Genomic DNA, 10767 nt, shown 5'->3' with positions numbered 1-10767 from the left:
TCATTGAATGGATCTAGCAGAGTGTGGGAGGAGTGGATGATTACCATCAGCTTCTTAGAGATATTTGGAGGATGGTGAGGGGTGAGATGGCCCTGCAGGCCAACATGTGTATCGAGAGACCAACGGAACAGCAGATTGGATAGCTTTCTATGTGGCTAACCACTCTGGAAAGATCTTATGGCTGGGGGAAAGGGGACTATCCGGTGCATTCTGGGACTTGTTATCTTTTGATTTCTTTGGATGTATTCGTACCCGCTATATATGATTTATTTGTTTCAGTAAATTAAACAAAAAAACCACTCCTCCAAAAGCCTTGCTTGTTTCCCCTTTGCATTTGAACGATCAAGATATATATTAATTATTTTAATTTTAGTAATTATTCTTTATTATTTTAATGTTATTTGATTACCTTCCAAAATAATATATATTACAAATAAAATGGAGGATAGCGAGCAGCCGAGCATCGCAAGGGCAAACTTGATGAAGATGAGAACAATCACCTATTTTAATATGTATTCTTGTATTTCCTCCAAACATAAAAACTAAAATTTGGATTTTTTTCTTTTCAGTTTTTACTTGAATTGGAGAGGATCGGTTCTGTAATCATGACCATTTGTGATTACCTCGACCACCATAATCGGATGGTCTAGCAGATCAATGGAGCCCACCAAATTGGAGTACGAAGGAGAAATATGATGCCAAAAATGGTAAAATTTTAGTCATTAGATGGAAAAATAGTATTTATTTCAAACAGAACTAAAGAATATATTTTTTAATCCTAATTAAGATAAAGTTTATTTGTACCTGACATTTTCTATCACATGGATTATGGATAGTCCTCTGGACTCTTCATTAGTTGAGCATATGCTAAATTATCAAATCACAAGCTAAACTTTATTTTTTAAATCAAGAACATACTAAAGAGGTGACGATGTATTCAGCTTGTGGTTGATGCCAATGCTTGCTATACAATAGCCATCAAATGCACCAAGATAGTATATTCACCTTCCATTGTAAGAATTTATTGTTGGATTGCACAATAGTAAGATCAATGCAAACATATGAATGAAAATAAAATTTTTAATTAGATCAAATTTACTATTGAGCTAGTAAAATAATTTAATTACAAAGCAACATCTACATATATATATATATATATATATATATATATATATATATATATATATATATATATATATATTCGTATATAATGATTTGAGAGCTGTGTAAGGCACGATGCATTTTATTCGGGATCCGACCTTCAGGGTAGTGGCGGCGGGAGGCTGTTAGGTATTTGACTGCACGGTTCCTGGAGCGGAACTGAGAGCTGCCTGGGCGTGTCTTCGACACGCTCAGCATGTGCTCTCAGCTAGATCAGTCATCTTGGAGGGTGACTCGGCTACGGTCATTAGTTGGATTCAGAGGGGTCTGAGAGCCGGTGCTGCCGACTATTCCTTGATCCACGATATCTGGTTGATGATGAGGGATGGAGAGGTGGTCCAGGCGAAGCATGTGTTTAGAGAAGCAAACGGGGCTGCGGATTGGGTGGCCACGTATGTGGCTAACCATGTCGGTAGTACCTTATGGGCAGGGGACGGGGAGCTGCCCTGGGAGCTCCGAGATGTTTTGTTTTCCGATTTTATTGGGTGTATCCGTACACGTGTTGTATAGATCACCCGATTTAGCAAAAAAAAAAAAAAAAAAAGAAAGAAAGAAAGAAAGAAAGAAGAAGAAGAAGAAGCATGATGCATTGGCCGACGTCGCTAAAATAGACCAATTTTTCTTTCGCGTGAAAGATGCAACCCGAGCTCTCTAGCTCGCTGCTTGTGACTAATGATGCACACTCCTTTTTTTTTTTTACTAAAATAAGTATTTTATATATTACGAATACGAATACTCTCACCATGTTTACATCTTTCTCCCAAACAGTGGAATCAGAAAATGGAGACGAAAATTTGAGAGGGATAGGGAGATGCATCGCCGAGAGGCCCTCCTCCTCTTTCCCGATCTAGGGTTTTTCCTAGTGTTTTTTCTCCTCGCCATCGCCCCCTTCCATGCCCTTGCCTCGATCCACGAGTACACCAACGAAGCCTTCTTTCCCCGGTCCAATTCCTTCTTCTTCCACGGCGGCAGCGAGGGCCTCTACGCCTCCGAGGTCAATCTTCGCTCCCCCACCTCAGACGGCAAATCCCTCATCCGGTGATCTCTCTCTCTCCCTTTCTAAGGACCCTTATTGGTTTGATTAAACTATGTGGTGCTCGATATGCCCTAATTTGATCGACTTTTCGGCTGCTCTTGTATCTGTTTTGGTAATTCGGATTTCGAGAAATTCATATCTGAAATCCTGCTAATCAGCATGCTTGCTTGCTTGGGGTTCGTGTTCAAGAACGATCTTTTTCGTTTTTTAAGCGCGCCTTTTTGTCCTGGCTCTCAATTTTTTCCAAAATGGATTGGTGGCCGGAACAAGGGTTTTTATTACTGCTTAGATTTTATAAAATTTGTTGGTGATGAAGGCATGAAGTTGTTGTTTTGGTTAGTACGTGCTATCTTTAGGCATCTGGTAGTTTTTCTGGGGTTAAGTCTTAGATTTTGAGCTTCTTTTGCCCTGTCATTTCTTTCTTCTGTTAATAGTTTCTTCTTGTCTGCTTCAAGTATTGCTGAATCAGGTATGAACCTATCAAAGTTGAGGGCCTGCATCATGGTATAAAACACCTTGTAAAATACTGTTTTTTATTATAATGTATAGACAGTATAGAGAGTTTGCAATGATGCAGTGTGATGTTATTCATTGAGGAGTGCTTGGTGTAATGGTAGGAACAGCACCATTGAGAAAATTTGTTCGTATATTTGTGTTCAGGTGTCTGCATTCTGTGATGATCTCATGTTGTTAACAGAAATCCAACTATCACTGGAAAAATGTATTGGTTTCTTAACAGGACCTCATACTCATTCTTTCTTTTCTTTTTTGGAGTTATTATTCCAGGTTTGAGTCAATAACTTTCCGGAGGACGAAAGAGTCAGCATCACAGCATCATGCTATGCAACAAAAGACTGGATTGGTGGAAGCTATAATTGTCGAAGTTCAAGACAGGGATATGATTGGCGGTACATATTTTAACTCCAATGTTATATGCTGTACTCCTGATCTACATAAAGAGAAATCTTGTAAAGCAGGGGAAGTAATTATTCGTCCAAATCCGGATAATCCGGATTGGCCAAAACGAATTCAGACATTTTTTGATGGGACCAATGTAGAGGCAAATATGATAACTCAAACTGTTTTCGTAAACAGAACTGGAATGTACTACCTGTACTTTATGTTTTGTGATCCACAACTTAAGGGCACTGTAATCAGAGGCAGAACTATTTGGAGAAATCCACAAGGATATCTTCCTGGAAAAATGGCACCATTAATGACGTTCTATGGTTTCATGTCGTTGGCATATCTTTTGCTTGGACTTATCTGGTTTCTCCAATTTACACGATTTTGGAAAGATATATTGCAGCTGCACTACCATATCACAGCTGTAATTGCACTGGGCATGTGTGAAATGGCTTTCTGGTATTTCGAGTATGCAAACTTTAATTCTACTGGAACCAGACCTATGGGCATAACCCTATGGGCTGTAAGTTTTACTGCTGTCAAAAAGACGGTATCTCGCCTGCTTCTTTTAGTAGTTGCGATGGGCTATGGTGTTGTACGACCAACGCTGGGAGGGATAACTTTCAAGGTTGCTTTTCTTGGCATAATATATTTTGTTGCTTCAGAGGCGCTTGAACTCGTTGAACATTTGGGAAATATCAATGACTTCGCTGGAAAAGCAAGACTGTTTCTAGTGCTTCCTGTGGCTCTCTTGGATGCGACCTTCATTGTTTGGATATTTTCATCTCTATCAAAAATTTTAGAAAAGCTTCAGGTAAGCTTTTATCTCATGGTTCTTCTGCAAAAGCATGAATGAATGAACACTTTAACTTGCAGCACTTGCCTTAAAATCATTTTGAAGCTTTATAGAACCTTTCAAGTTAGATGTTGCAATGTTCCATTTGTTATAGCTAGTGTATTATAACTAATTCAAAGAAAGAGAGAGAAAAAGGCACATTGAAAAGGGCTTCGTGATGGACGATGCAATTGCCTATTGGTGGGAGAGAAGAGAAAAACACAAGCCTCAGTGGTTAAAGTCCATTTCTCATAGTGATAGAATTTAGAAGGAAGTTATTTGGAAATTATTTTGATAATGATGTTGAATTGCAAATAGCAATAGCGAAGCAGACATGTATAAAATATAATGTAAAAATTACATGTTAAAAGAAAGAAAAAATTGCAGACCCTTTTGAAAAAAATTGAATTTTGTCAATTTGGATGCAAGGTTTTACATGTTTTAATGTGCTTCTTTTGAGATTTTAATCTTGACTCATTACTGTTAAGTTGTATGTTTAAATGAGATTTAAGAAGATAAGACTTTAAATCCAAATTCAACTAAAATCTGATATAATGTGGATTAGATTCTCTCAGTACTACCAAGCAAGCAATCCTAAATCTTGAAAAAGCACAGTTCTAAAAAATTGAGATCTTGGGGTTCTCATGAAAGAAACCTGTACATCAAAAAACCACATATCAACCCACCACTTGCCTCTAATTGCCTTCCTTCCTCTCCCTACCTTCTCTCTCTCTCTCTCTCTCTCTCTCTCTCTCTCTCTCACAGTGCATCACACAGGCTCTTCAGTTGTTCTATTTTAAGGATTTCAATCCTGATCTTGCATGATTGTCTGTTGAGTTGAGATTTGAGTTTTGAATTTGGTTCCAGTATATGATCTATTAGCTGGTGTCTTTTCATGCCAATTTGGTTAGTAAAGTCACCACGGAACCCTTGGAATCTGACCTGGTCATTTCATAGGGAAATATTAAAAAATGAATAATGAGATTTTAAACATGAAACTTCCAATGAACAATGGAAATATGAGAGCTTCTTGTTTATGAGGTGGAGAAGGATTGTTTGCTTGATAAAGGAACAAAAGGATAGCTGTATTAGGGATTTGGGAAAGGCATGATGCAAAAAAATTTCTTTTGCAAGAAAAGAATTAGGCTTTTGACAAGAGTTGTCATCGACTTGTTCAGTTGTGTTCGCTTTGATATAAGAATAAGTCATTGATTTTAGGTTGAGATGGTAGCGGCTCTTATTGTGCTCCATGTAAGCTTCCATTTCGGTTCTGCTTTGCACAATTATTTGGACATGCTTTATCCACAGTATGCAGATGTCAACTTCACATTGACGTGATTTTGAATATCATTCGATCATCTATCATGTGTGGAACTTATGGTGGAGATCTGGAATTTGATCATGCTTGTTCTTTTTCTTCCCAAAGTATTGTATAGTTTGCAACTGTTAAACCAAGTTAGAGATGTTAGACTTGAAAGAAGCTATATTTCTAGAGATGGTATCACCAGTTACTTGCAATTAATACCATGTCTCTTGAACAAGTTAAAATTGCATAGTATCTTTCACTTGTCTCTGAAAATATAATGGAGGCTTATCAAACTACTTGTTATTTTATACATTTACACATGGTGTTTACCTATAGTCAATGAGCTCATGTTCTATCTAATTACTACATCAGATGCGGAGAAGCATGGCCAAACTTGAGCTGTATCGGAAGTTCACAAACTCCCTGGCAATATTTGTGCTTCTTTCTGTTGCCTGGATTGGCTATGAGGTATTTCCTTTCTTGCTATTTTTCATCATTCAGGAAAAGTCAGCAATGCTCAGCATAACCAAAAAAAAAAAAAAGGAAAAAAACATCTAGTTCATATGTATCACTGTGTGTGCACCTGAACGTGTCTGAATGAATCTATGAATGGGGTATAAGTAGTGAATGAAGTGCATACTGTTGATTCTTCAAAGGCATCCATTTCAAAACTTCTAAGTTGTCTTGACAGTTCTCCCCTCCAAAGTATAATTCTGGAGAACTGGTTACACTATATATTTGGCACCCCAATTTTTGGAATCACTAATCAAAGGCAGTAACAGCAAGCAGATGTCTTATTTTATGGGTTATATTAGAAATTTTATTTGGCATCAGAAACACATGAATGGTTAACAGTCAGATTATTAGTGCTGAACTGTTATTCAAGCACTTCAAGACTTCTATAGATGGTGCTGAGTTGTTAATATCCACTCTTCTGGATTTGCGAGAATGCAGTTATATTTCAATGCAATGGATCCATTGAGTGAACTTTGGCAAAGGGCTTGGATCATCCCAGCTTTTTGGAATGTCCTCTCCTATGCACTTCTTGCAATTATCTGCATTCTCTGGGCCCCGTCGCAAAACCCAACTAGGTAATCTCTTGATCTTTGCTTCCTTTTTTTTGTTTTAAATTCTTGAGGAATTTGTCTTTCAAAATAAAGTTTTTGTTGTACTCTGTTAAGTAATGATCTTGAGCTAAGATTTGAGAATGACATTCTATACTTTGCAGAACAGTCTAATTGAAGCTTCCACTGGTTGAGGGAAATATTTGGGAAGCACATGAATGCTACAATTATGTATAACAAAATATTTCATTTTCGATCAAAATTAGGCCTTGTACTAAACATGCCAATAATTCGAAATTCAGTTTAAATGGAATGTGTGAAATCAAACATTAAAATTATGCTCATGTTTTACCTACCACAAAGTTAAGACATATATTCCTTTTAAGCTTTTGGGGAAAAAAGTTGATACTTTTCTCACAAAAACCCCCTCTCTACCTTGTGTTAACAAAAACTGAACTTTACTTCACCATTATCATTCTTTCGTTTTATTTTCCTCCATATATTATGACAATTATACATTTCCGCTGACCATTTTGTGCATGTACAAGCTTATGCTATTGGCTATACTTTCTCACTGAGTTTCAAGCTTTTCTTTACATTCTGTAATACGTCCCCTTGTATTCTCTAAGATTAGGTTCACATAATATGGCCCCATTCTTTCTTCTACTATGGTCTTTTGTTCATAATATTCTCATCTTGTCAGTGTTGATATACAGGCATGTATGCACTTTGTTTATTAATTTGATGGGCTTGTTATGTAGTTCTTCTCATTCATGAATTTGGAACTTGTTTTCCTTCTCTTGGATTAGCAAATTAGTTCCACCTATAAAAAATGGAGAATGATGTGCATCAAATATCCCACCAGGACTTCGGGTTATGACCTGTTCAAGTCTTTGTCATGACATTGTCATACATATCTCTGTTTACATGGCAGACTCTGCTTGAAATACCATGTAGGTGATGGTGTATGGGTCCTAAGCTGATAAAATCTTGGTCATTCTCCTATTTACCAACATCCCTAGCACCTGTATTAGGTAAGCGTAGGATTTTCTTTTGTAATCTCAGATGCTGCTAGAACTTATTGCCAGAAGTTGGTTTGGAACTTGAGCATGATGAGAGCTTAATTGTCAAATTCAATCAGGATCGGCACAGTTAAGATCAAATGGTGTCTTTGTTCATGGTGATATGTTATGAATAAAGAAGTAACGGTGATTTAAATTTCCACATTTCATTATGTACACCTTTTGTATTATCTCTACAGATATGCATATTCAGAGGATACAGGTGATGACTTTGATGAGGAGGGAGTTTCACTCACAGGCAGTGGTGCCAAGGGAATTGGAGACATGGTTAATAGGAAAACTATGGATCATGTACTTGGGATGGGAGATGACATTGAGGAGGATAAACGAGAGTGACATATCTTTTACTGCATCAGGATTCTGGTATGTTATATTATATACCTTATTTATTTATATAAAGAACATCGAAGTAATGAGTAATTGCAACTATGTAGAATTATAGTACATGAAAATCTTTTTTACTTTCTGTGTAACAACGATGGATCGCTTAAAAGTTTATAGCCTTGATATTTATTTCATGATTGATCATATTTCATGCATTGATTTTATCTATGATATAGCCCATTACATCATTGCCCACATTACTTAGGTTCAAATGAGCAACCCTCCCCAGTGCATGTGCTGGGAAGAGGGTCTATGTGCAGGCACAAGTATTGAGGAGAAGTTTTGTGTACAACCTTGTATCGTGGCGTTCCCACTGTTACTTTCATGAAATAAAAACCTATGTTATTGATTATACAACTTCTATATGAGGACACTTTCTGAGTTTTAGTTGTTATGAACTCAGCAGATTACTTTGTGCAAACCAATGTAGCACTTGCGCATACTCCCTTATGCACCAACAACCCTTCTCCTTGCACACAACTCTGGAGCATGCAATCTTTGTTTTAGACACCAAGAGAGTTAAAATTGTAGAAAAAATATTTATTTTTTTTAAAAAAGACTTTCTTCACCAGGATTTATATGCTTATGAATGAGGGATTCTACCCCTTATGTAAATTTCTTCCCTGAGTACCTCAAATTGTATGAAGGACAGTACAGATTTCCCCACATCATTTCATACTTCTCTTATTTAACTATGTACAAGTATTTTACTATATTTTGTAGAGATTTTGGTGTCACCAGATTTCTCTAACCATCTGGCAAATCTTAATGTATTCTGGGACCTTTTGATTCTGCTTAGAGAACTCTGCTAAGTCCATGGTTTCGAATTGGCTTCTTTATTTTAACTGTTTATTTCCTTCCAGGGTTTCATGTTTTGTGATTGCTTTGCTGATTATATTCCAAGATGTGGTATGTGGATAGTACCCACACTAAGAAGATTCTCTGCTAGATTTAGCTGGATGGTCTCAAACTGGGACCACCACTTATAGTTGAATAGGCCTATTCCAAGCTATGCTATTGTTTGGGTCATGTGCGCACAAAATAAGATGTGGCTCATCATTGTAATAAACACTCTGAATGCTTTAAGGTTCTATCAAATTAGAACTCTATAAAAAATTATTAAACCTTGGTGAAGGATATTGTGATCCATAAGCTAACCGCTTGTACAGGTTAGGATTAATAGTCAATAATCCAATTAAAGTCTCTCTCAACTTTCTAGTTTTTCCTTAAAATTTAACAATAACCGCTGATGAAATGGTCATATTCAGAGGTGTATGAGTTGCTTACTCAATTAGAACTTTAAGACGAAAAATTGGGTATGTTACGTCAAATTTCTCTACCAGCTCTTTCCTTGGAGGAAAAGATGTATAGATCTTTGTATATCAAAACCTATAGGGGCCCCTAGATCAGGATAATGCATTGGAAATTATTTTAGGTATCTACTTCTAAGTCCTTGTTAGTAAAGATCTTTGATCTTTCCAGAATTACCTGGGAACATAGTTTCATATTAACTTTTTGTCAATGTAATTTGAATCCTTTCTGTTATTTATGTGGTTTTCTGCTTCCATTTTCTTGATTTGGTTGCATTTGGGGAATTCCTGCAATACCTGACAGTTCTATCTATCAAGAATTGGAGTTACTACGGATGGGCCTGGTCCAGACCATAGAGAGATTCTGCCTTTTCTGTTCTTAGAGCATTTTTAAACAAGTTTGTTCTGTGTACTCAGGTTCATCTTTCTTATAGGGTTATAGAGGTCCAGTACGAGAGCTTATAGAAAACCTGGGGGATGGACGTAACCTATAGCAAAGATGACTGCCAATTAACTTAGTATACCAATCAATTATCATTCAATTCATCTGGTTTGTTTAAAAATATTGTATTTTGCACTTTTTTTAAAAATAATGACATTATATGCAATTAACATATCGGGTACACGATAAGAATTAAATACACTTAACTGCAAAATCTATTCTAAGTTCTGCAAATGAGACTTAATAACATATAGCTATCATCGAAAGGAAGATGAAAAATTAGTAACATATATAATTGTTGTTTTGCAGAGCTTCTTTATTCTGTCCAGCTTGCTGGATACTTGAGCTTAGGACTTGTGTTTTGGAAGAAGACCTTTTAGGGTCACTTATAGAACAAGTTTTTTTTTAATTTTTTATTTTTTGGAATCCAGTCTGATTAATATATACTGACATTAGCATCCATGTATCATTTAGAAAAATGCAAGGAATACATATTTATGTATGTACAACAATGGGCACAGACCCTGTAAGAAATTGCTGCTTTGGCGGGCACCATAAAACCTGGTTGGTCTCCAAGTCTTGGCAGTCGAGGCAGGATCTGCCTAGGCTTTCTAATTCACTTAGGAGGTGTTTGGTGGCGGAAGAGATTTTCGAGGATATATCCCTTGTACTGTTGAAGGAATGGGCCTATTTGTTACGTGGGTTATATTGGTTCATTTTTTGTAACTTATACTGGACAATGATTTTAATTCTGATTCTTTTTTCCCCTCCCCTGCAGGAAGTGAATTGCTTGGTACGAACAGTCTTTGATTTGGCACACCCAAAGCTCTGGAACATACACTATGGACTGCGTCAAGAGGATACATGATTAAATGTTGCCCATGGATGTTTGCTGGAAGCATTTCTTCCCTCATGATCCATATAATTGCCTGTTGAGTACCAATTATGGATCAAAATGAGTTTGAGATAAAACTATAGTTGGGTGAGCGTAGGAAGTAGTACTTGTAGAACTGGTAGTCTGTTACCACTCAAAATATATTGTTAAGGGTTAGTGATCACATGACAAACACCGTATGCCCAGCACCCATGGCCTTGTAAATTGGGAGAAGAATGTGCTGTAATTACCCCTGCAGCCAGTGCATTCCCTGTACATAGTCCACCATCCACTAGTCTTTGCATTTTTCTAAAGAGTGTTCTGTTTGTGTTAATTCTTGACCGAGTTGCTTGCTTGATATGCAAGT

General features: G+C 36.9%; 1 protein-coding gene across 1 annotated transcript; it reads left to right on the top strand.

Moving 5' to 3' along the window:
• The first annotated feature begins 1713 nt into the window (after positions 1-1713).
• LOC103722167 (uncharacterized) lies at positions 1714-10734 on the top strand. Its single transcript, XM_008812618.5, has 6 exons — positions 1714-2199; positions 2984-3917; positions 5617-5712; positions 6199-6335; positions 7570-7753; positions 10305-10734. The coding sequence occupies exons 1-5, from the start codon at positions 1973-1975 to the stop codon at positions 7724-7726; spliced, it is 1551 nt and encodes a 516-aa protein (XP_008810840.1). The 5' UTR covers positions 1714-1972; the 3' UTR covers positions 7727-7753; positions 10305-10734.
• The last annotated feature ends 33 nt before the right edge of the window (positions 10735-10767 follow it).

The sequence above is a fragment of the Phoenix dactylifera genome, chromosome 17, assembly GCF_051530095.1.
Source record: "Phoenix dactylifera cultivar Ajwa chromosome 17, Ajwa_hap1_PhDact_Kaust_v1.1, whole genome shotgun sequence".
NCBI lineage: Eukaryota > Viridiplantae > Streptophyta > Magnoliopsida > Arecales > Arecaceae > Phoenix > Phoenix dactylifera.
The sequence above is the reverse complement of the archived record's forward strand: the minus strand, read 5'-3'. Positions and strand labels throughout refer to the sequence as shown.

What these genes read in the sequence shown, in the direction of transcription:
- LOC103722167 (XM_008812618.5), top strand. Translation starts at nt 1,973, where the DNA reads ATGCATCGCCGAGAGGCCCTCCTCCTCTTTCCCGATCTAGGGTTTTTC. An exon ending in GACGGCAAATCCCTCATCCG is followed by an intron (nt 2,200 to 2,983) that starts GTGATCTCTCTC and finishes TTATTATTCCAG; the next exon opens with GTTTGAGTCAATAACTTTCC. An exon ending in AAATTTTAGAAAAGCTTCAG is followed by an intron (nt 3,918 to 5,616) that starts GTAAGCTTTTAT and finishes TTACTACATCAG; the next exon opens with ATGCGGAGAAGCATGGCCAA.